The sequence below is a fragment of the Eublepharis macularius genome, chromosome 9 (genome assembly GCF_028583425.1).
Source record: "Eublepharis macularius isolate TG4126 chromosome 9, MPM_Emac_v1.0, whole genome shotgun sequence".
NCBI classification, from domain to species: domain Eukaryota; kingdom Metazoa; phylum Chordata; class Lepidosauria; order Squamata; family Eublepharidae; genus Eublepharis; species Eublepharis macularius.
Window position 1 is genome coordinate 100,824,806 of NC_072798.1, and position 26,625 is coordinate 100,851,430.

General features: G+C 46.3%; 1 protein-coding gene across 1 annotated transcript in view; it reads left to right on the forward strand.

The window, feature by feature from the left end:
- GNAI1 (G protein subunit alpha i1) overlaps nucleotides 1-26,625 on the forward strand; it is a 66,167-nt gene that overhangs the window by 34,061 nt on the left and 5,481 nt on the right. The window contains exons 2-7 of the mRNA XM_054988138.1: nucleotides 11,331-11,373; nucleotides 11,457-11,598; nucleotides 12,717-12,874; nucleotides 14,525-14,653; nucleotides 23,612-23,741; nucleotides 25,064-25,217. Coding sequence (XP_054844113.1) covers nucleotides 11,331-11,373; nucleotides 11,457-11,598; nucleotides 12,717-12,874; nucleotides 14,525-14,653; nucleotides 23,612-23,741; nucleotides 25,064-25,217 — 756 coding nt within the window. The remainder of the gene's footprint in view (nucleotides 1-11,330; nucleotides 11,374-11,456; nucleotides 11,599-12,716; nucleotides 12,875-14,524; nucleotides 14,654-23,611; nucleotides 23,742-25,063; nucleotides 25,218-26,625) is intronic.

Genomic DNA, 26,625 nt, shown 5'->3' on the forward strand with positions numbered 1-26,625 from the left:
TGAAACCATCCATATTGGAATGGCAATTCATCATTACCTTTAAGCAAATAATTGTTCTGCTTTATCTCAAGAATTTCTTTATATGTCAACCAGTCTTCCCCTGCATATTCTGTTCTTGTATATACTACTTCCGCAGGGATAATCCACATTGGTATAGCCTCTTCCATATATTTTTTGTATTTGGTCCATACTGCAAACAAGCTTCTTCTTACAACAGAGATTATTGCTCTGGATGGACTCCCGTTATCCATCGTGGAGGGTGTGGGCTTCTGGAGGCTGCTGCGTCACTTTGCTCCCTGGTTCTGAATGCCATCACGGAGGACCGTTGGCCGGTGAGTCTTGCCGGCCCTCTACTAGGCTGTGGAAGCGAGGGTCCTTGAAGAACTGAAGGGTCCCAAAGGACGGAAAGTCCACTTCACGGCAGACCTCGGGAGCGGCCGTCATTCCAGCTACCTCGCCATCACAGCCCACTGGTGGCAACCAGAGGATCTCCACTGCCCCAGGGAGATATCAGGTCCCCGGAGGAGGTGGTCCCCTTGGCGCCGAGCTATAGAGTGGTCCTACTGCAGTCAAGGGGGATGGACGAGGATCATATGGGCAAGAACATCGCCGCTACAATCAGGGCTGCACTGAGGGAATGGGCTCCTGCGGGGGAAGTTTCGTGTGGTTTCATGGTCACCGATGCAGGAAGAAACATGTTGGTGGCCCTGAGAGAGGCACCCCTAGATGGCCTGGCCTGCCTGGCGCATAAACTGCACCTAGTCATGGCAAATGCTGTAAGGTAAGGACCAATATCAAGGCCAGCTGGAACCAATCAACATTGTCCATGCGTGCATTGCTGGATAGCTGTCGGCACTTGTCAGCCCATTTCTCACGCAGTGTCAAGTCTTTGAACGAGCTGCTCCAGAGGCAGGGGGAGGTGGGGCATCCTGAGCACCACTTCTTCCAGGAGATGGCCAACCACTGGAACTCCACCTACAACATGGTGACTCATCTGGTGGAGCAAAAGCACCCTGTGCAGGACATACTGTCCTCATTGCCAGTTTTACAGGGGAGAGAGGAGCTCAGCCTTAACTCTACAGACCGGCTAGCCCTCTCTCAGATGGTCCATGTCCTGAGGCCATTCAAGGAGACCACCGAGCTCCTATTGGGCTACCAGTCCACTCTGGGCCAGGTCATCCCCCTGATCCATGGCCTGGACCAGGTCCTGGCGAAAGAGATGGAACAACAGGACCAGCTTCTCCAGAGGGTTAGGGACTTGGTCGAGAGGTTCCTGGCAGGCTTGGCCACCCGCTTGCATTCTCTGTGCAGGGAGGACCCATACAAGCTGACCTGCGTACGTCACCCTTGCATCAAGGGCAGCATAGCCATGTGGCAGTGAGAGCTCGACCAGTGGAAGAGGCTCCTGCGCTGAGCCATGCACAAACTCCGTTCCCAGCGAGTGGAAGGGAGGGAAGACTGTGTGGGAGAGGGGATGGAAGGGGGAGGAGAGAGCTGTAGTGGTGCCCAGCATCCCCAGGAGGCAGGAGAGCCCTCCCTACAAAGATCCACCTCCATTCTGGTCCTCGGTGGTGGGCTGGGCAGTTGGTGGCAGTGGAATTGGGCCGTCCGTTGTGTTGGAGGACTCAGTGGAGGCTATGGTCAGAGAGTTCCTAGCTGAGCCCCTTGAGCCCCCTCCCACTGCTACCTCTTGGAGTATTGGGCCAGAAAATACGCTGTTTGGCCGGCCATCTTGATGGTGGCCACCAACATTCTCTCCTTCCCCCCCCCACCAGTGTCCTGAGCAAGAGGGTGTTCTCACACCTTGGAGACCTCACGTCTAGACCCGCACCTGGTAGACATGATCTCTTTCCTCAAGGTCAACCTCCCCCTGCTCGGCTACCCCTCCCTGGATCTGGAGTGGTCTGATCCCTGAACCAGCCTTCGCCTCTCCTTTGCCATCTGCCCACCCTCAGGCTCTGGCCAAGCCAGCCAATGCATCCAAGATCCCTGTCCAGGGCACCTCTGATGAGGGATCTCTGAAGCATGTTCTGTTTCTCTTTCCCCTTCAATGTTGAGCACGTTAGGATTTTCTTTCTCCATCACTTTTGAGCATGTTTTCCTTTTCTTTCTCCTTCACTCTTTCTTTGAGTGCCTTTCTCGAATGGGAAGGTGACTGTCCATTGCTGTTCAATTTCTTCTTCTGGAAGGACTGTGTTCTAACATAGAGTTCCTGCCCAGAATGAGGAGGGCTGTTTGGCTTTGGGTCCTGCAGGGCCAAAACTGAGGCCACCCTTAGTCAGGATAGGGTCCACCCACACGTCCTCGAGGTGGAGGGTTGTGTCATTCTGTCTGCGGCATCGGAAAAGAGCCACAGTCCATTTACAGGGTGTGGGGAAAATTGACCTCCTTCCTGTGCAATTGCAGGCCTAACGGTGCATTGGTTGGGTTGTGCCACCACATGAAATGTTCTCAGGGGAGGTGGCAGCCCGACACATCCGGTGGGTGAGTGATGCTGGCGACAGCCTCCACTTCTCTATGCAAGGGGTGGGCCCTACTTTCTATCCTCGTCGATTCCCTTCCAACACGTAATCTGTTCCTGTCTCTGTCTACAAATCGCTGATACCCACCCAAATCAATGTATCCAATGCACCCATCCAATAAAAACAGTAACACTTATCCAACGTATCTATCCATTCTACCTATGCAATATATGCCGAATATACCTATCCAATGTATCTAGCTTTCCAATTTATATACCAGTCCAATCCACCTATCCAATTTATCCATCCATTCCACCAATCCAATTATAGCTATCCATCCAGCATGTCTATCCATAAAACCTTTCAAACATGACCACCTAGTATTTCTGTCGAACGTACCCATACCAGTCTATCTGATCCATCTAGCCAATGTGACTAACTCATATATCCGGTCCAGTCCACTTATATATCCAAGGAATCTATCCAAACAATCCAAAACACCTATCCAATGTATCTATTCAAGACACCTATCTATCCAACACCTATCGATTCCATATATTTATCTATCCCATGTAGCTATCAGTGCCATGTCCGGCGGTGGGTCCTGTCGACGACACCCTCCACTTCTCATGGGGAGCGGGCCACACTTTCTATTTTTGCTTCCATTCCAACATGTGATCTGATACCGGCTCTGTCTGCAAAAAAGCCACACCTGTCCAATGTATTGGCAATCCAAGATACCTGCCCATTACAGCAGTCCAGCATTTCCATCTATGTTCCATTTGTCTCTCCCTAGTTTTTAGCTGACTTACCTATCCATCCAATGTACCTATCCAATATATCTATCCGATATATCCATCCAATCCACCATTTTCCAATATATATTTCCATTGCCAATCAATCTATCCAATATTGTCTGTCTAGTCTTCATCGAATGTTTCCGTACCACGTCCAGTGGGTGGGTCCCGTTGGCGACAGCCTCCCTCCACTTTTCCATGCTGGTGTGTAGCTGTACGCTTATCTTCCTGGTCCGGCCTCATCCGGGCTGCTTATTTTGTGCACCCTGTCCAGCCAGGCTGGCGCCCCTCCATGTAAGGGAGGGGCACGCATGATGTCGCTGCGTTGCTCTGCTTTCCTGTTCTGGAAGGGCAAGGTTTCCCCCTCCCCGAATGGGACCCACCATGTCCGGCAGGTGGGACATGCCAGTGGCCGCATCCTTCGTAGCTCCCCATATGGGCCTGCGGTGTCATCCGGTGTCCTCCACGCCAGGGGGAAGGGGTTCTTTCGGTGCCGCCATGGACAGCTGGTGGGTGAGTGATGCCGGGGACAGCCTCCACATCTCAACGCCGGCGTTCAGCTACATGCCTGTCTCCTGGTCTGCTTGGCTCTGCTTTCCCATTCTGGATGTTTCTGCATCCCCATCCTCAACCGGGAGCCGCCACGCCCGGCAGGTGGGAAATGGCAGTACTGACTATCTGGGACAGGGACAGAACTGTCTGTGTTTTGGCCCCCACCCTTGGAAGCCCTGAAAGAGGCATGTGCTGAGGGCCCAGTTTGCCTACTGCCTGTAAGCTGCCCCTGCTCATGCTGGGATGTGCACCAAGAAGGGTGGTGGAATTTAGAAGTGCCTCCCCCCAAGGAGGGGGAGGCATCCTTCTCTTTTGCCACGGCCAGCAGGTGGGTCAAAGTCAGTGATGTCTGTGTCCACAGCTCTTCGGCATGAAGGACAGCTTTGCACATGTGGTTGTGTAGGATGGTGGGAGATCCCCCGATCCAGCCAGCTGCCTCCCCAAGCCCATAAGGAGGGTGCGTCCACCGACATCACCCATATGCTGGGCGTACACAATGGTGACCGCCCGTAGGGGCGTGGGGTTGGGTATAGGGGAGTGCCACCAGGCGGCAGCCAGACCCTCTGCCTCCGAGTTAGGAGGCAGCTGGCCGCCTCCCCGAGCTGGTGAGGAGGGGGCGGCCACTGATATCACGCACATGCCGGATGTACGCAGCGATAGCCACCCGTAGGGGTGTGCGGGCGGGTACAAGGGGGTGCTGCCCGGTGGCCAGAATCCCCACCCCCAAGTTGAAAGGTGGCCAGACGCCTCCTCGAGCCTGCAAGGAGGGGGCGGCCACCAACTTGACCCACATCTGGAGGTCCATCACTGAAGGCATAAGGCAATTGGCATTGAGGGCTCCGATTCTATCGAATGGGACTTTCTTGGGGGGACCAGCTTTAGGGCTCTATAACTCAGAGATCCATATTGTAATCTTCACCAAACTTGGAGGGAGGCTTGAGGAGAGCCTGCTGAAAACTCCCTGTGAGTTTGGGCTCTCTGAGTATGAAGGGGCCTGTCCTGGGCTCTGATGAACCTCCAACCAAGAACCGCCTTGCAAACCGGCTCAAGTTCAGCTAAATTCATGGTTTGTGTTCCGTGAAAATGAATGAACCATGAACCATGTGGTTCATTTTTTTCCTGGTTAGTACCCATACCTAGTCATAAGCACTATGTATCCAAAAGGGGAGGAGTCCAGAAAATGCTTACTCCAGCAGAGACCACTCCAAGTGGCTGTGACACATTCCAGAAACGTTGATATTTGTCCTCTGATGGGTTGTCTAGATCATATTTAATCCCATTTCAAATTCCATTCTTTCTCAAAGAGTACACAGTCACTGGAAACAAAGATATCACACCAGTTTTTTATTTACTGCCGAAGATCCATAAGGAGGGGTTTCCCCCTCCGGGATATCCTATTGTATCCAGAAGTAACTCAGTGTTAGAACCTATTTGTCAGTTCCTGCCAGGTAGATCCTTCAGCCCCTCTCCAGTGAACACACATTGGTTACAATAGAAAAGCTTTATTTAGGATTTTACAGTTCAGGTCTGCACTCTATCACGGAGCTTGGTAGAAGTGACAAGGCAAGACAAGCAATCTATGTTATACTTGATTATTCACGCGCTCAAATGACTATTAAGGTTTTAGATGCAGAGGAGTTAGCCGTGTTAGTCTGTGGTAGCAAAATCAAAAAGAGTCCAGTAGCACCTTTAAGACTAACCAATTTTATTGCAGCATAAGCTTTCGAGAATCAAGTTCTCTTCATCAGATGCATATCATGCTTTATTAGGGCGTTTAGCACTTTCCGGACTAGTTCAACATGTGATTCCTTGTCCGCTGTGTAAATAAGCATGTCATCAACGTATACGACCACCCCCTTGTACAGGTACTCAAGTAGTACTTCATGAATGAGTGTCATGTATACAGCTGGAGCGCCTTTAAGGCCAAAAGGCATGACTAGGTATTCAAATTGGCCTAAGGACATGTGAAAGGCGGTCTTCCATTCATCCCCCTCCTGTATCCTAACCCGGAAATAGGCATCTTTCAAGTCCAGTTTTGAGAAGATTTTGCCTTGGGCTACCATGCTTAGTAGATCTCGAATCAAAGAGAGGGCGTAGGCATTTGACATGGATACCGCATTGATGCCTCTAAAATTCGTGCACAGTCTTAATCCTCCGTCCTTCTTTTTGATGAACAGAACGGGACGGCATGCGGGGAACTAGCTCTCCAAATTTTTATCTATGAACTTCCACAGCTCCTGGTGCTCAGCTGGGCTCATTGAGTATAGTCTGCCTTTAGGTAACTTCTCCCCGGGAATTAGTTCAATAGCACAGTCAGTGTTGTGGTGAGGGGGAAGCTCATCTGCTTCCTTTTCGCTGAACACTAGGCGGAGATCCCTGTACTCCCGGGGGATGGTTTTCTCCTCCTCCTCGGCTAGTAAGGCAACTTTCAGAGGGGAGGGAGATGTCCCGCCCCACTCCCTCGTCCACGCATGCGCACCGCACTGACTTCCTTTGAATATGATAGCCCCCTCCAACCATTTGATGTAGGGGTCATGATCTCCTAGCCAGCGGCTACCCAGGATCAGAGGGTATTTAGCTACATTGCTGACTACATAGGCGTGGGCTTCCCAGTGCTTCCCCATTCCCATGGGCTCGGGTTCGGTTTCAAGGGGGCAGGACTCATGCTTGACCCGTCCATTTGCTCAAAAACAATGGGATCCTCCAGTTCATGGGTTTTCAAGCCTAGTCCATTTACTAGGGTGGGTGAGATGATATCTCGAGAACACCCAAAGTCTATGAGGGCTTGTACTCGCATGTGAGTCCCTTGTTTTGGGTTTACAAGAACTACCAGCATGAACAATATGGCCCCCCTTTTTCTCACCTCGGAAGGGGTGGACTCCTTGGTGACCTGCCGCTGGGGCCCTTCTACAGCAGGTCCTCTGCGTTTCCCGACGGCGCGGCCACTTCACCTTCTTGGGGGGAGTAGATGTGTTCAGCGGGCAGCTCCTCTGCTTCCAGGCCGGTATCCGGCTTCCCTCGCCATATGGGTACCTTGCGTTCCGCTTTCGGGGCTCGCGGCGCTGGTATGGGTCTGGGCACTCCTCTATCCGGAGCGGCCTTCAGGGGACACTGCACTGCAAAATGTCCGCTATTCACACACTGGAGACGCAAGCCTTGCCTCCAACGAGAGTCTCTAATTTCCCTGCCTGGTCCAGGTCCTCCTGGTGTAATTTGGCCACGGGTGGATAACCCGGGAGTCTGCCTCGCTCCAGAGAGTTGGTGCTGCTTCACTAGGCGAACTACCTGGGTGCGGTTTTCGACTTCGCAAGCCAGTTGAATCCAGCCTAGGAGGGTGGACGGGTCATCTTGCATCAGGGCCCGATCCAGTAGTTCAAGATTTAGTCCATTTCTGAACAGTTCTATCTTGACCTCCTCATGATAGCTCAGGCACTTGGCGAAACTCGGCAGCGTAGTCCCTCACCAGCCGACAACCTTGCCGAATGGCCTGGAGCCTAGTGCGTGCTCTCCCCCCCTCCATGGGGTCTTCATAATGGGCTTGTAATGCAGTAAGAAAGGCTTGCAAATCATACAACTCAGGGGCTCCGGTATCATGAAGAGTCACGTACCATTCTGCCGCCAACCCTTCCAGTTGGGATCCCAGGTGAATAACTCAGCTCTGTTCAGAAGGGAACAGGTGGCCCCACTCATTAAAGAATTGCAATGCTTGAACTATAAAAAAGCCCAGTTTTCGCGGCTCTCCATCAAAAGTGGCTTCTAGTTTCACCCATCCCATTGGGATTTCCACAGGCCTTGCTCGAGTATCTGGATAGGCGTTGGAAGGAGTCGCTGGGTAGCCCTGTTTGGGGGGGGGGATGAACATTGGCCCGTTCTCCATGTCTGGGTGGTGGTGGTCCTCCGACCAAAGGGGCATACGGTGCAGCCTGCTGCGGCAGCGGAGGAGGGCCTGCGACTGGGGTCCTTCTGCCTTGGATGGTTCTTGGAAGCGCGGTCGGGCGCGACCGTGGCAGAGTTGGGGCAACTGACCCCGTCCGCTGGGGTCTTGGCAGTCCCTGGTAGGGCCCGGGTCCAGGTGCTGGCATTAAGGGTGGTCCCTGTCTGGACCCCATGGTTCACCTTGCACTGGAAGTTGCTGGTACCATGGGAGGATGAATGGGTTCAGTCTCCATGGCGACGGATCGGGCCCCCCCAGGCACAGGCTGCGGCAGCAGCAGGACAGGTGGAGCCTCCTCTAATGGGGGTGCTGGCGGCCCCGCTGGCTAGGCCATCATGAGTTCCATAAGTTGCGCCGCGTGCGCCAACTCTCCCCTCATCACCTGCACTTGGGCCTCCAGTGCGGCATAATAAGCTTTTTCGGCCTGCGCGGCCAAAAATTCTTCCTCCCCGCCAGGAGCTCCCGGGATGGGGGCCATGACCTGGAGGATTTCCTCCTCCCAGGCACGTTGTAAATTCCACGCTTGCTCCCACTCCTCGGCTGAGAAGTCCGGTTCTGTTGGGGCTCCGGAATTTCGAGTGGTGCCCGCTTCAACGGGTGTCCCGGAGAAGTCCTGGTAGTCACTCGATCCCGATGAACTACCCTCCTGGGGCTCTTCGCAGATTTCACTGGCTGATTCCAGTATTTGTACATCCCGCGGCGCTAATTGTGCCGCATCCAGGGCGGCCGATGGGGCAGCCCCAAGCCCCCAATCCTCGGGGGTTGTGGCAGTCCGCAGGCGCTGTCTGTCCATCCCTGAGTAATGCCGGTTACCACAAACATATAATAGCGCATTATTTGAACTTGTTCCATGAGGACATCTAGCTGGTTCCCCCCGTGTTGTGCCCTGCCTGGTAGTGCTCCCCAACTCGTTCCGGGTGGCACGTGGGGGGTGGCTGTCTCACCTCCCTGTGCCTCCACATAGCACCCAGCCATCTCATCCCACCAGAGATTGGGAAGGTCGCTGAGCACGGCTGTGTGAAGCGCTACTGTAGACGTTTGGAGTGACTCCCAAGCATAATCCCCCCCCCATTTCCCACCCCAACGAGGTTTCGGGGATGGCGGGTAGTTGGGGGTCCAGACTGCTGCTGAGTCCCGTCCCTGCAGGGTAGTGGGCAAACAGAGTCCCTCTGCACCTCTTCTTCTCCTAGCATGGCGTAGGGGCCCACTGTCTCGGGGTAGGCAGGGATGTCCACGACAGATGTGAAGCCCCGCTCCTGGGGATCGCACCTAAGTCGGCCCATGACCTTCCGCCCGCTGGTATCGGGTCTAAAGACTCCGGTGGTTGATTGGAATGTATATATGTCCATAGGTTACACAGAAGCAATTAAAAGCATCTGGCTGTACACAGAACTCTTGTTGAGAATGATGTATGGAATGCTTGCTACAAAGTTCAAGTCCCTCCCCGTAAGCCCCCCACCTTCAGTGCCCAACCAGCTGGGCATAGTCAGTGGGAGAGTTGGACTGAACCGTCCCAAGGCTGCTGTGGTGAGCCATCCGAGATAAGATTGCTGTCTTCCCAGGAGTCAGATATGAGCTTATGTGAAAAGTTACACACACACACACACACACACACACATGGGAGGATTGCAAAGTGTTCAAAGATGGAGGGACTGTGGGCAACAGACCTGACACCGTCTTCATGTCGTTAGACGCTGATCTGGGGCCATCAGCGCCAGAGGATCCCTTAAATCAACTGGGACTGGGTGCAACCCTGGAAGGGACTTCTAGGGAGCTGGTACCTGTGACCTATCCTCATTTGGACTATCTAATGGACCATAATATTTCTGCTACAAGGGGACTCAATGCAGCGGGAGCCCTCCCAATGTATCATGAACTGGGAGTGATTCCCAAAGCCGGGTCTACCTACTACCAATGGAATCTGCCAACCACGTGTGAGTGGAGCCCCCGCAGATCCATAACGGCAGAGGAAGGGATGCAACACCGTGGAACAGTATATTTTCGGCGTTCCCTTGAACTAGAAACTTATGTTGGAGAGCCACCAGCAAGGAGAGCTGCCGTTTCAGCGAACCACACGGGATTGAGCTTGAGGCTACCGTGAATGGAGGGGACTGAAGGGTCCCACTTCCTGCGAGAGACATCAGAGGAATTACAAATATTGGGGGACCCTGGATTACCCCCTGGTAATGCCGTGCAATACCGTGGGAGTGCTATCAATCCAGGAACAGGCTATTGTGTATTGAGAAGCTCTACTGTGGATTTAAGTTGTTGTGAATTGTGATTAAATACTTTATACTTGTACCTTGATTGATATATTAATTCTTATTAGTAGGTTTACACAGGTGTTTCTGGCAGTGGCAGCCATGTGTTTCAGGCCAGTGGGATGCAAAAGTCATATATGTGGGAACATACAGTAACAAGCTTCGGAGGCTGCTGCCAGCCGCGTGCCACCTCGACCAGTCTGCAGGCCGGGAGGACGGGCCGTGCAGGCCACAGCAGCGGTAGCTGGCCGTGGGGCCTGCTCTGGGTGGTGATGGGGTGCTGCTGCTGCTGCCGCCGCCGCCTGCTGGGGGGAGGAAAAGGAATCACATGGGTGGGGCCACCACCCACATGATCTCTTTTCAGAGGTTCCACCAGAACGGTGTTCCAGCACGTTCCCCCTCAAAATGAGTCCTGTATATGGGATGCAGGTCTCTTGCTGACACTACCTGCCAATGATTATCCATCTGTGACCTTTTGCGTGCTAGTACTAGTAACAGAATGCCTGTAAACATACAAAAATCCTTCTTGGAAAAATTGGGGTTTTTTTTGTTTCTATCATGGTAGGAACCAGATCCTTTGATAAAGTGACTAATGGACATAAGATATGAAAGGCTGTGGACCACTGCTTTAAGCAGTGTCCCAAGATGCAGGGGTAGAGGAATGGGACAGTTAGGGTGGTCATACCTAGATCTGGTTTGTTGTCTTTGGAGGTATACTGTCTCTTAACTTGGGAGGCTATAGTTCTTGTTGGCAGCCAGGTTGGATTGTTGAGACATCATAAGAGCCAGTGTTGTCTAATAGTTAGTGTCAGCCTATGATCTGGGAGAATCTGCTATGGAAGCCGACAGGTGCCCTTGGGCCAGTCACACACTTTCAGCTTAACCTACCTCACAGGGTTGTTGTGGGGATAAATAGAGGAAAGGAGAATTATGTAAGCCACCTTAGATCATCATAAGGGAGAAAGGTGAGGTATAAATACAGTAAATAAAATAAATAAAAATAATTTTTAAAATGCTTCCAGAGAGGTAATATGGCTAATCCAACTTCAGTGTAAATATAAACAGATTGATCATTTTAATGTTATGGGATTGTGTAGAGAAGAGTTAATAGCCTCTTCAAAATGGTGTTTCGGTCTCTCTGCTTTAGTAACTTCATTTGAAATATTAATATTTTCTGTAGCTAAGATGTAAATTTCACTTTTTGCAAATGATGGCTCTTCCATGTATTAACAACTGGAATTACTAAATTGAAAATTGCTGCCATTGAACACGTAATTTAAATATAGAAGCAAATATTAATGTTAATTTTCTGTGTGTTTCTTAGGAGCTGGTGAGTCTGGAAAAAGCACAATTGTCAAACAAATGAAGTAAGTGATTTGAAGGGCTAACCGCAAGTTGACGTAAAATCTTTAGTTAAAGCAACGGCTAAATATGTTTTTGTCTTGTTTAGAATTATCCATGAAGCTGGTTATTCAGAAGAAGAATGTAAACAGTACAAAGCTGTTGTCTACAGTAATACAATCCAATCTATTATTGCTATTATTAGAGCAATGGGACGGTTAAAGATAGACTTTGGGGACTCTGCCAGGGCTGTAAGTATTGATGTAACTCCTTACTTTTATATTTACCTTAAATAGTGGACATAATTCTAAAACCTCTTTACTGAGATTTGTGAAGTTTGTCTTTCAGAACTGATGATGTTAAAACTCTTCTAGTTTTTTCTATGAATTAATTCCTGGTTGGTCAGCAAGGAAATGCATCTCAAAATCCTGCAGAGGATTTTTTTAAAATGAAGACTAAAATCTACTTTTGGGGCTTAAGGCAGAAAACATCTGAAAGATAAACTCTTGCACAACTTTAAGAACCATTCTAATAGCTACCAGGGTGATTGGTTGAGTAGTGGGTCCAAATGAGTAGTGGGTCCATAATTCTCATAAGGTATTTTTTTGACAAAAGAAGGAAACTAAAAATTTCATACTTTAGTTGTACTGTTTCATTCACATGATTGGCTGTGAACATTGCAAATCTATGTACACAGGTGCCTTGTTCAGACATTCTTTTGCCTTGTGGGAATGTCCTTGTCTTTGCTCCCATCCCAGAAGTAAAGATTGAACTGGAAATGCTGAAGTTTGGGCAGGATCTCCCCTGGTCCTAAAAATGCATCTCAGAGAAAAATGCATCAAAGAACAGAAACTGCAATACAGTAAATGTTGGAGTTCTGGTTCAACTTGATCACTTCCTCCTGCAGCAATAACAGGGGAAAGCCCTCTTTTTGGAGTCTGGGGAGAGTAACAGACTGAGGCCACCATTTTTGAGTGTGTTCAGAACATGCAATGATGACCCTTATTGGTCATGTCCTACTCACCTGAAAGTACCAGTGTCTCTTTAAAAAAAAATTCTAGAGATAACCATTAGTCATATCTTTAAATAAGTGTGTCTGTTGGTCTGTGCTATTAAGAGTTTTCTAGAACTTTGTGAAAGTTTGTGTTGAACTGTCATCTTGAAAGATAAACCGATGATGACTCGTGCCAGTTGTAAAAAAACCCTGCATCGCAGGCACAGGATGTAAAGTCTGTTTAAAGAGGCATATGTAGTTCCAAAGTCCTCTGATTTCTCTATCCTTGTTGCAAAGTCAACAGCTCTACACCCGTTGCAGCACAATATGAAAACTTAGAATAACATTTTTTTTTCTTACACGTTTTTTCAACAGGATGATGCCAGGCAACTCTTTGTTCTGGCTGGATCGGCAGAGGAAGGTTTTATGACAGCAGAACTTGCTGGCGTTATCAAGAGATTATGGAAAGACTGTGGTGTTCAAGCTTGCTTTAACAGATCCAGAGAATATCAGCTCAATGATTCTGCAGCTTAGTAAGCATAAGATGACAGTTAAGCCTCCATTGTAGTGTTTGTGGTAGCCCACACTTGCCAAATTTATCAGGGTGCTGACAAACTATGTTCCAAGGGAGGGGTCAATTAAAGAAGGTGGCCTCATTCTAAAGTCTTGTCTAATATTTCCAGGATGAGAAATAATTCATAAAACAGAGTGCTTTTAGGTGTAAAGTATTTTAGTTCCAGTACAATGGGAAATTATTTTCCTAGAAGGCTGAAATATAAAATGACTAATTAGCCTAAAATGAATGGCCCTTCATTTTTACCTGAATGCAAATAATTATTTAAATAATCTGGAATTTTAGACACATACTGTAATGGGAAAACCTGAACTCCCATTGTTTCATTGAGAGGTGTCAGTTATAATTTCATAGGCAATATTGTATTAAAATAATGCATGTACCCAGTATTTTAATGCACTAGATCTGTAGCAGCAGAATGGTTACATTATGTTGGTAATTTTTTAAAAAAATAAATAAATTTTTGCAAATGTGTTTATGTAGGAAGTTTTGAGAGAGGAGGATGGGAGACTGGAGAAATCAAGCACATACTGGAATTGCTGTAGTCACTATACTTTGTAATGATCAGTTGCCACAATGTCCTAATTCTATGGCACTGATTGTTTGTTTACTTCATTTATACCCCATCTTTCTTCTCCATGGGGCTGGGACCAAAGCAGCTACATTATTCTCTCCATTTTATCCTCACAACAACCCTGTGAAAGTCTATGCTGAGCGTGTATGACTAACCCAAAGTCATCCAGCAACTTCCGTGGCAGAGTGGGGATTTGAATCTGGGTTTCCCAAGTCCTAGTCTGACACTTTAACCATTACTTTGCAATTTACAAAATAAGGGGAAATGTGCAGCCTGCAATATTTCACTAGGTTGTTACAAGTGATCTATCAGTTACTAATTTTTGGAAAATGTGTTTGTCAGGAGGAAACAACAACTGGATGGGCTGAAGCAAGGAATAGGATCCTGATGTAGGCAGAACCTGAAAAATGCCCACTTTTCCATCCGTACAGCATTCATTGCTGCTATGGCTGTGTCTTTCCCAAAAGACCATATCCAGCTGGTTTGGAAAGGTTACAGCAAAGGGGGGGGCAGGTGGGGGGCACCGTAGGAGGAGGAATAGAAAACGACAATATGTGGGTGCTCTCAAAAACAATGTGGCTGTAAGGACTTGAATGTGGAGCAGAACATCTGTGAGGAAACAGCATCAGTTGCAAGCCTGCACTTAAACTGCTTAAATTTCATGGAATTTAAATTGCCTTTTCCCACAAGGTAATTTTTACAGCCAAGCCTAAATAAAGGCAGGATACTCAGTAAATGTTCAGAAGCAACTTCTGCTGGGCTTAGTGGAGCTTTCTGGGGAGCATGCATTGGATTTCAGCCTTAGAGTACTTGACATTATAACCATTCCTCGAATGACCTTTAAATGGGTGAACATTGAGCTTATTGGTACAGGATTTTTATCTCTTATTCATAATTTTTTAAAGTCTCTTTTCTAAGAAATAATTGTCTGTGGCATAAAATTGATCCTAACTGTTCATGCATTTTGTTAATAGTACAGGTATGTATCTAGATATATAGGTATATGTTTTTATTTGTACTTAATTATATTTTCAGCTACTTGAATGACTTGGACAGGATAGCCCAAACGAGCTACATCCCAACACAACAGGACGTTCTCAGGACTCGAGTGAAAACTACAGGAATAGTGGAAACCCACTTTACTTTCAAAGACCTCCATTTTAAGTGAGTAGCTGCATAAAAACATGACCTGTGTTTTGTGTACATAATTGGTTAGAAAATCTTAATAGTTTTTTATAACAAAACAGGAAATACAATCTATTTTGGACATGTAGATACTTTCCTAGCTGCCTCTAGAAAATCCCAACATTCTCTGGTGGTCAAGAGGGAGTGGGACAGTCCATACAATGGGAAGTAGCTCCTCCTCTCCAGTGCAGGGTCAGTCGACTTGATTGATCCTGGATGGGGAGGGGCTCTTCCACAGCTCACCAGTTTTTTCTGGCCCTACCTTGGTGCAGGATGTCAACGACACTCCGTAGAACACAGGATCCCAATTAAAAAAAATAGGTAGATCCTTATCAGAGTCGGAAAGACAAGGCAGAGAGCTCACTGGGGATGGAGGGGTTCCCTACCACCCACCCACCGCGATCACGGCAGATGCGACTGCGAGCGACGGAGCTGACAGCACTAGGCGCGCCTAGCTTCCACGGCTATCGCCAGGATCCCATGCTGAGCTCCAGCCCTTGGGCAAGGAGATCTCTCTCTCTTCTCCCCCACCTTCACCTTCCTTCACCTTGGGGAGCAGTAGAGCCTAAAGTAGCTGAGTAACGTCAGAGCTGAGACGGCCTGCTACAGCTCGGCGCGTTTTTTTCTTTCCTGCTCTGCTGGAGCCTTCTCTTACAATGCTACAGGAGCGGCTCCCGGCTAAATGGGTGGTAAGAAGTCTTTTCAGCTTTTTTCTGGTCACGCCCCCCCCCCTTTTCCTTTATTTCTCCCGACTGGCCTTAGACTCCACTTTTTCTGCCCTTTCTACTGAACGTTGCTACTTGGATGAGAAAGAGCAGCTCCAGGCAATAATGGGAGCCAAGGCAGGCTTATCTCAGGCTGCTGGCACTCTTTGTGATTTGGACTTGCCTAAGTCCCCTGCCTCCTTGTCTCTGCATGCACAAATCCCAAACACAAAAAGGAAAACGAATGGCACTGTCTAGATGTGCTCAGAGCCCTAAGTTTCTATATAGATAGGACAAAGCAAATCCACAAGTCAGAGCCAATATTTGTTTCATTCAGAAAATCATCCCTGGGCAATAGAGTGTCTACCTCCACATTAAGCAGGTGGATCAGGGGCTGTATCATTATAGCTTATAAGGCCAGGGGATTGGAGCCTTCAGGAGGGATAATGGCCCACTCTCTTAGAGGGGTGGCTACTTCAGCTGTGTACAGATCCTTTCCTTCCCTGGAGATGATCTGTAAAGCAGCCACTTGGAGATCAGTACATTCATTTACTATACATTACAAAATAGACAGCATCGGCTGAGGCTTCCTTTGGATAGCGAGTACTGCAGCACACCCTCTGAAGCTGACAGTTGAGTAACCCTTCCTGGGGCACATTGCTTTTTTATATCCCATTGTATGAACTGTCCCACCTTCGGACCACTGCACTACACATGCACTAAATTTCAGATTTGTATTTGATAAGGAAAATCTTAGTAATTTTGACATTCCTGTCCTTGAGGCCAAGTATGTATGAAATGGTTGCATTTCATCCTCTGACACCTTTAAAATTCTATAAAGGTAACTGAAGCCAATGCATAAGTCATGTATATTATTTATGAAAACATTTATATCCTGCATTTTCCCCTGACTGCAGCATCTCAGGTCATCTTGCAAAAGCCTGACTTAGCAATCCACAGACTATTGAAAACATAAACAACAAACTGCGCTCATTGTTATAATGCCAGTTATAATAAACTACAATCCACAACGTAACTCCATAGTTGATTTTCTATCCAACTCAGTTTTAACAAAACGGCCTTATATCTTTTCTCAAAATGGGCTAAAATAGGACTCTTCCTCTTGCATCCATGAGGAAGGCATTTCCTAGATCCAGAGCCACCAAGAAAGTGGCATCCCAAGCAGTGACTGATTGGACAGCTTGAAGGGAGGGCAAGGTGGACAAGGTGGCGGCTATGGGAATTTCTGCACTGATGCACAGAAGAACATAACATTCTTCTAGAAAAGAATTAACACTATACAAGTAATGAATCTCTTTGAATCCTTAGTGGTGGAAAGTGTCATTAAGTTGCAGCCAACTTATGGTGACTCCATAGGGTTTTCAAGGCAAGAGATGAACAGAGGTGGTTTGTCATTGCCTTTGCATAGCAGTTCTAGACTTCCTTGGTCACATCCAAGTACTAACCAGGGCTGACCCGCCTTAACTTCTGTGATCGGGCTTACCTGGGCCATCCAGGTCAAGGCTGGTTTGCCATCGTATACCTCTGAGTAGCAACCCTGGCATTCCTTGGCTGTCTCCCATCCAAGTACTAATCAGGGTCAACTCTGTTTAGCTTCTGAGATCAGATGATATTGAGCTAGCCTGGGCCATCCTAGTCAGGGCTTTGAAGTATGTTTTATACCTGCTGAAAAAAGTAGGTAAAATAACTCCTTTATTGTATTGTCGAAGGCTTTCATGGCCGGAATCCACAACAACCAACTCCTTTGCTTCTTTTTAAAAAATATATGGATGACTAAATAACATTAAGTGGCGATGTAGGAAACATTTAAAAAAATGCTCTGCCTAGCTTAGATAGTACTGAAACAGTGTACCTGTTATCACAGACCCCTGTTCCCAATCTTTAAACAAGAGTGTAGGCATCTTGATTACCACAAATCAGCCATATTTCCCCTTCATTTCCTCTTGCAGATGTATGAAAGCTGCCACTACCAGAGCTTGGACTTTTATTGTGGCTGTGTTCATATTGCTGAATAGCCATGTAGAGATTGCCAGGAGGACACCCCCCCCCCCCCCATGTAGCCTTTAAGCAGCATTGAAAGACTGAATTGTCTAAGAAAGGCATTTGAAGGTGGCCATGTGGACAATGTTCATTGTTGGTCTTCTGTGCAGTCCTACATGGGACTGCGCATGCACAGGCCTGCTGACCAGACAGATTTTACAGCTTTTTTCTCATCTAGAGGGGGCGATCTCCTCCCAGAGCACCTGTGCAGCAGTTTCCTGCTGAAGACACCCACGCTCTGGGGGAGCACGCCCTCTTACCCTCAGTTCCTTCTTTGCTGTCGACCAGTTACAATTGCCGGTGAGAGCTTCTCTTTTCGCGAGTTTCTTATCTCTTTCTGTGGAAAAACAGAAGGAGAAACAGGGCAAAGTAACTTGCTCATGGCTGATAGAGCTCTACTTATAAAAAACAAACAAACAAAGAAGAATGCATTGGTTGGAGCTTTTCATATTCATGAGCTCCCTTCTGTAGAGGGATAGAAGGGGAAAGAGGGTCACGCCCCTAATTTGCTCATGGGTGATGAAGCACTACTTAAAGAAAAACGCACCCAGCGTACAGCAGATGGCAAGGATAGTCGGTAGGAGCTTCTGCTTTGTGAGCTCCGTCATCACTTTTTTCTTTCCTTCTGCAGAGAGACAGAAGGAAAGTGAGAACCAAATCTCTAACTTGCTTATGTCTGATAAAGCCCTACAAAAAAACACAGTGTGCAACAAAAATGACGAGGATCATTGGTAGGAGCCTCTCCTGTATTCAAGAGCTCCATTGTCGCTGTTTCCCTTCCCAGAGAGAGAGAGGGAGAGAGAGCGCACGCAAAATTTCTGACTTGCTCATGGCTATTAATGCCCTCTCTATATACGCACCCAGTGTGCAATAAAATAATGAGGACAGACAGACACTCACTCTGCCTTGTTTGCCTGGGGAAGACTAATGTGAATTCCTCCAAGGCGGAGCCAAAAGAGCTACGAGGCTCAAGGCTGTATTGGGGAAGCAGGCATTGGTGACAACGACCAGCCCAATAGCAAATACCTCTGCACTCGCAGAGCATGCTAACTTACAGATCCAACTTTGACACCGAGCTCGGTGCCAACTGCTGCAGTGGCTTGGATTCAACAACTTCCCGTCGAATCTGACAGGCCCTCTTCGAAGGGCCCATTGGAACCATCTGGCAAAGTCCAGTCCTCGACTCCATCCCTCAGATCCAACAGTTGCTCAGTTGAGAGCCTTGGAACCAAGAGAGACTGTGTGCAATGCCCCAGAGCTGTTTAGGTAAGAGGCGGTCTCCAAGATGAAACACTTTGAGAAAAGGGAGGAGCCCTAGATGGAGGCTCATTTGCTGATCTTGAAATGCTAGCAATGGAGAGGATTAAAACCCCTCGACCACCCTGCCTCACTCAAATTATTGTTATTGTCTAAAAGGAAAGGCATGATTATACATCCCTACTTAGACTTGGTGCATCCAGGGGTTTGTAAACCACCTATTGGGATTAATGCTTTACGGAGGTTTCTTCCTGGGTCCTGTGAGAGAGGCTTCCAGCACCAGGTGCTGATTGGGGGAGATGTGTATCATACGATGTCAATTGGATCCGTGCTTAAGCATCAGGCTCTGACACATCCCTGACCTCATTTGATACCTGAATCAGCAATGAAAAGGAGCTCGAAGTACCCCTTCTGGCTCCTTGCCAATGTATGCAGAGCAAAAGAACTGAAGATGTCAAATCCTTAAATGTCAGCTTATACTCTGACAACCCAGCTAATGTCGCCTTCCCATGATTGAAGAGCTTTGTATGGATGTAGTGACCACTCTGCTTGAGTTACCAGCTCCAGTCCCCTTTACTTACATGCTTGAGGGACTGTATGTGACAGAGGAGTACATTTATGCTCCGCTTCTATGCATTCTCTGTGTTCTTCACGAGTTACGGAGGAAATATATACAGGGCAAGGGCCAGGATCTTGTTCTATACCCACTGACAGATAGGGCAAAGATGATTGATACACGGGGCAGACAGCTGTCTGCTTTGTTGACTTTAAGATACTGAATTACACCACTATTATGGGAGTCTACCCGATATTCCTATGGAATGGAAGGGGCTGCTTAGAATGAGCACTTGCCTGAAAATCTGAGGATATTTGCTAAAGTTATCCAAGAAAAGGCACTCAGACCTCTAAAGCAGCATTATAACCCTAGTAAGAATGTGGCTGACTCCACAAGAGTGCTGACATCAGCATTGGCTCTCAGGAGGCATGCAGGGCTAGTTTATATGGCACTCTTCTCCAGCAGCTTGAGGCCATTTGACAGGCAGCATTACAGAGAAAGGCATTATTAATGCCAGTATTACCACCAGTATCCTCAAGGTCGGTCTACCATGACTGAACAGGGGCAATATTAGAAAATACAAACTCACGCAAGCAAGGGAATCCAGCTTCTGGTGCCAGAGATGTGCTGGAGAAACAATTCTGTCTAGGATAAGATGCCTCAGTGGTTGTCACTGAACACAATGGTTGGAATCAGATTCACTGAACACAGTTGCAAATGCGAGTCTATTGTAACTTAGGACTGGGAAATGGTTTTTTGCAATAATTGTAAAACTGAGTCACAGAGTCTCTCCTTGTCTCTGGGTTTCTTCCCTAGTAAGTCAGTGCAGTCATCATCACAACTTGTGTTGGAGCTGCTAACACTATTCGGAAAAGGAGTGGTACAGGGAGTACCATAATTGGAGCCTGGATTAGTTTTCCATTCAAGAATTTTCCGTAGTGTTTAAGGAGATGGGGAAAAACCCCATATTAGACTCGAGATTAAATGAGCCTATCAGGGTGCACAAATTCAGGATGGTATTTCCTTCTGATCCTGCAGTTAATAACCCTGATCCGGGGTTTGCAACGTTAACACTAGAACGTGTGCTCATCTCTCAATTTATGAGAATTACAGAAAAATGTTGAGACTTCGGTTCGGAAATAAGATCTACTATGTCAGATCTTATCCTTTGGTTGGGCATTAACCCCAGCAATGTTTCTTAGAACACTGGGTATTCTATCCATCCTTATCTGGATGGTTGCCTAACGAACGCAGATTATAGAGGGGCCCTTCAAACTTATACTGCTTTGAAGGTCAGGAAATGCCAATGTTTGGGCTTCATCATTAAACTTAGTAAGTAGCCTCTGTACCCAGCAAGGGTACAAATCCTAAGGGCCACTTTAGAGCAATGGTAGCATTTGTATCTTGGGATGGATACAGTTATGAGATATCCCCTCCTAATGGAACTTTCAGTTGACATTAGGACAAGACAACGTCTATAGAGGCCACACCATGGGCAGGAAGGCATACGAGAAGACTACAACTTTGGTTTCTGTCCCTTTGTAACCCAGATTAACTATAAATTGTTGAACTGGTGGCTTGCTGACTCCTATTTTTCAAAGAAATTGAACTTGGCCCTGGGCCTATGGATACCTCTATCACCCCTGATGCTTCCTTAAGAGGCCAGAACTTCAAAGTCACGGCATGTAACTATGGAAGAAAGAAAACTACACACCTAGGTTTGAAACTGAGGGTGGCTCAAGATGTGCTGCTCGCTTGCAGACGGATTAGGGAACAAAGTGTACAGACACCCACATATGGTGGGGATTCTCAGACCCAAATCTCTTCATTTGAAAAGACAGCATGCCTTCCATATCCTACTGCAGAAGGGAGTAGGACACAGCCTCCCTAGGGTCAATATTTCTGATCCAGTTGGTCAGGACACCAATTTATGTATTTCCGCCTATTCCACTGTTACTGGTAATGGGGAAAATGCAAGCAGAATGAACCACGTATATTGTAATAGCACCTTTCTGACCACAGCATCGTGATTCCATCAACTGTTGGGGAGGGCCAATGCCAATGCCAATGCCAATATCTTTTGCTTCTCTAGGTACTGGATCTCCTTTTCTTATGGAGGAACCAAGTACCATCCTGTCCCCAAAATGAATCTTACAACAAAACTAATTCTTTATTAGTTGACCTGCCTGATGAGATAACACAGCTTACACTCTATGTAAACTTGTCTTACCAGGAATAATCTAGGCTTAGAACTTGGGTGGGAGCTACAGGAGTTAATCCTTATGCCTGTACATTGACTATCATATTAGAATACCTTGTGGTTTTCCAAGAGGGGAAGGTTTATCCAACTCCTCTGTTAGGTTCACAGGGCAGCTATTTTCTGCCTCCCGCTTTGCAGCGGACACAAAACTGTGTTTCGCATTACATGCATACTGTCCCTGTATGAATCGAGCACATGTCCACCAATCACTTCAATAGCACCACAGTGATCACTACAGTTGGTCCTAGCTAACAAATGGAGAGACCTTTGAGCCTTCAGCCAAATGTCCATTGAGAATGTTGTCTTGCAAAGTAACTTTTAGTGATGACTACACCAGCTAAAGGTGAGTGAGCTAGCAGCCAGTCAGTCCTGGACACATATCAGGAGAAAATACTCCTCAGGCCTAGCCTTGAGTTTCTTACTGAAGGGTTTTCAATTCCACTTGATACAAGAGATGATACCGCTGGTTCATATCACCTATTTAGGGGGTTATAAGAGAACTTTATACACTGAAGATTAGAAGACCTTGCTTCATTCTATGTAGATAATACAACACAGTTAGAACTATTTTTGCATTCTTGTGAGTTGAGTGATACAAATGGTCAATTTATGTCATGTAAATTCCATGTCTTATCCATTGGGGATCCACACACAGACCACTGGGTCTCAAGCAACATTGACAGCACTTCTTAAAGTGCTCCATTACATGAGATAGGCAAGTTGCCATAGGGCATCTGCTGATGCTGTGGTAAAGCACTATGCCCTGGATACTCATCACAATGAGCAGTTTGGCAAGCATTATTTCAGTGAAGAGTCAACCCTCCTCCTTGTGATAGCTTGCTAAACTCCCATGTGGGACTGCACAAAAGACAATGAAAACAGAGTTGCACATACCTCTAACTACTGTTCATTGAGGTCTTCTGTGCAGGCACATATATCCTCCCGCCTACCCTGCTATGTACTCTTCACTGCTTACAGGGAGAGTCTGGTGGCAAAGTAGAAACTGAGGGTAAAGGGGCGCGCTCCCCCAGAGCATGGGCGTCTTTGGCAGGAAACTGCTGCGCAGGCGCTCTGGGAGGAGAACTCCCCCTCTAGAGGAGAAAAAGCTATAAAATCCATCTGGTCGGCAGGCCAGCGCGCACAGAGTTCCATGTGTGCCTGCACAGAAGACTTCAATGAACAGCAGTTATAGGTAAGTGCAACTCTGTTTTTTATCTCATGTTGGTTTTCTAGGTTTCTTATTTGCTTTGGTTGTTTTGTTGTTTAAATGGATGTTTTGGTGTTTTTATGAAAGCCCAAGCTAGATTAGAAGTATTTTAAAGAAATAGAAACATTTAAGAGTAGTAGAAGGAGCTAGGGAAAATGCTGCAAACTGTCAGGCCCAGCTAGGGTATTCTCTCAGACTCTCCACTTCATCCAACACAGTGGTATGAGTAAAAAGGGTCTTTATTCAGATAAAACTCCCTAGAAGTGCTCTGTTACATGAATATTGCCTAGAATGCTGAAGTACAGTTCTCCCCAAGAGATTATACTCTAGTTCCCCTCCCCCAGTCCAAACAAGTCAGTTGAAGTCTGCAAAAGTTCTTTAAAAGATGCCTAGCTGAAGTTCCCACACAGCTGCACTGATAAGGTCTCTTAGCCAAGCATAGGCATAGTGAAGGAAACTACACTATAGGAAGAAAGTGCCCCCCCCCACCAGTAGACATGCATTTATAGTCATGGCAAGTAGGCTGGCTTGCCTGCTTGACACAAACAAAGCCCTGTAATGTGTAGAATTATAGTGGGAGCACAGAAGTTACAACTTTCTGGCATGGAAGAGAATTGCTCCTTTTCCTATGATGAGAATAAAATAAATAGTGAAGCACCAGCAGTATTTACAAGTTGAAACCTGCACCAGTAAGGGGAAAAAACTTGCTTGCAATTTCTATGGTTAAATTTTCGCTTCTACTTAATACAAACAGTTTGGAGCAGAATATCAACTGGCTAGAATTTTGATAGCCTCTGTTTTCCAGCCTAGTTGGGCCTCATTAGAACTACTCTTATTTTGGGAGTGATCCGTTCCTAAAATTGATCACTAAAGAATATTCTTTGTTTGGCAGGATGTTTGATGTTGGAGGTCAACGATCAGAACGGAAAAAATGGATTCACTGCTTCGAGGGAGTTACAGCCATAATTTTTTGTGTGGCACTCAGTGATTATGACTTGGTCCTTGCTGAAGATGAGGAAATGGCAAGTAAAGCAGTTTTCAAAGCAGAAAACCTCTTTAGCTACCATTGCAAAATAGTAAAAAATCAAGTAGCACCTTTAAGACTAACCAACTTTATTGAGGCATAAGCTTTCAAGAACCACAAATGCATCTGACAACGAGAGCTGTAGTTCTCGAAAGCTTATGCCTTAAAGTTGGTTAGTTTTAAAGGTGCTACTGGACTTTACTATTTTGCAACTACAGACTAACATGGCTGTCCTCTGGATCTATAACTACCATTGCCAACTTTAAGCATGAAAATCAAAATCTCATCTGCAATCCATTGTGGGTTTTTTTTTAAAGCTTTCTTTCAGTTCACTGAAGTGTAGTCTTAAGCAGAGTTGGACCATCCTAAGCCTATTATTGACTTCAATGGATTTAGAGGGGGGTAACTATGCTTAGGATTATACTATTAGAGGCGAATTCATACTGGACGGTAGAGTCAGATCCTTTTATCGTTGGGTATTTCAGGGTTGCATTCAGCTTGGCTTGTGGTACCAAACTCTGTATTGTATTAGTTGAATATTTGGATTCTGGCCGTTGCCTGTATTCCCCCCTCCCCCGCCCTTAGTTCTAGAGTCTCCTAACTTTAAACAATAGTTGGAGAAAGAATGCATAATATAACCCTTCCACTCCTTTTTATGTACCTGCCTATAATATTTCATGAGTTCCCTTCCTCCTTCACTTTCAACCAAAATCCATCCATCCAAAGTTTTCTTTAATATGAGAGTTATGTACATGATTAACAGTGTAATTCTGTGCAAAATAGTAAAAAGTCCTTTAGCACCTTTAAGACTAACCAATTTTACTGTAGTATAAGCTTTTGAGAACCACAGTTTTCTTCTGACGAAGAGAAATGTGGTTCTCGAAAGCTTATGCTACAGTAAAGTTGGTTGGTCTTAAAGGTGCTAAGGGACTTTTTTTACTATTTTGCTACTACAGACTAACATGGCTAACTCCTCTGGTCTGGATCTATTCTGTGCAAAGTTACTCCTGTCTAAAGTTGAAATCAGTGTTTTTGATTGGAATGCCTATTGAAATTGGTGGGCTTAGACTGGGATATCTGTATATGATTAATCTCTTTTGCTGAAATCAGCGTACACACTTGGTGTCTAAAATATAGAATCTCCCAAATAAAAATGGATTTTTATCCTGTTGACCATTTGGTTTCTGCTTAGAAGTGTTTAATCATTGGGAGAAAATTCTGTGCTTTGTCATTTGTAGAATAATTAGGATTTCCTGATTATTGGTATGCAAAGGAAGAAGCAAGGATTATGTAATATATGATAATTTCTTTCCATTGCAGAATAGGATGCATGAGAGCATGAAATTGTTTGACAGCATCTGCAACAATAAATGGTTTACAGACACCTCTATTATCCTCTTCTTAAATAAGAAGGATCTCTTTGAAGAAAAAATCAAAAGGAGTCCTCTCACAATTTGTTACCCAGAATATGCAGGTATTCCGTTTTTTACCCCAAAAAAGAAACACACATTGATATGAAATTTCCAGGAAAAATAAGCAGTAGAGAAAGTAGTTGTACATTAATATCTAGAAAGATTGGGTGAGTATGGATGTAGTTACTTGTGATATTCTAATGATTGGTTAACTGAGGTATTATTTACAGTAAGTATAATATTTCAGTGTATATAGTTTGTGTTGACTTGTGTTCATTTTACAAACTGGTAATGTGAGTTTTGAGTGAGTTTTGATCTTTATTCCTTAGTGGTCAACAATCAGAACAGCAGGTTTTCATCTGTGCCCAATAGGAGAGAGCAACCATGCCAAGGAATGCTGTGGTTTCTTGAAGCTGGGTAGAGGATTCCCCTGGAGGAGGTCAGCAATAGAGGTCCCTGAAGGACAGCTTGTCCAGTGTGGTTTTTCCCTGCACTGAAGTGCTGGTGTGGCGTAGGGGACACTTCCAGTTCATGTGGAGTGATAAGTGAAGCCCTAGGTGCTTGGCTAGTAGCTCTGCATGAACAGTGGTCACTCTTGAATTGGACTCTAAAGTCACTGCAATATGCAGGGCTTCTGTGTCAGGCTTTGGGGGTAGGAGTTGATGTGGAAAGCATTCCTTGCAGATGGGTAGTTTGAAAGCCATTAGAAATGTGATTATAACAAAATACTAATTTAGTGATCATTTTGTAGAAGGATGACAAGACTTGAGTCCAATAGCATTTTAAAGACTAACTAGATTTCCAGTTTCAAGAGTCAGAGCTCCCTTCCTCAGATATGAGTGGTGTGTAGAAGGATGATACGAAAATGTATCATACCTTGTAATTTGTTGAAGATCTTTACTATAAAAGTATTTATCTAACCAAATAATAAATAACTACGTGAACAACTAAATGCAACATCCTCTTTGTCAGGTCTTGCCAGGTATTTTCTCCAAGCACTTCACTGCATCACTCAGGTGTATGAGTTAAAGTTGCTTTATTAAAGAAGAATACCAGTATTCTGATGGTCAGACAGGATCATTGGCTGAAGTGACGCAAGGTAGTAAAGCTAGGTTAATTATAGGGCAAGGTCTCTGCCCCCAGTGGGAAAGAAAGACTGTTAGGATTTTGGCGTGTTGAGCCAGGAGAGAGGGAAGGAGGGAAAGGATGAGCTCTGCTCAGTCTCTGATGAGGTTGGTGCGCTCTCAGCTGGAACTTCAAGGCCACATTCACAGGCCGGCCAGAAAAGGGTAACCAAAACACCTGCAAGATTAGCAGCTAGCAACCAGTCAGCAAAACAGGTTCCCTCTGCTTGTTCTCAGAAGTACATTACACACTGCAGCAAGAAATTCATAACACCTGACAGATATGCTGGAGGTGTATCTGACACTCCTGTGAGTGTGCTAGTGCTTCTGTAAATCATTGCAGAAC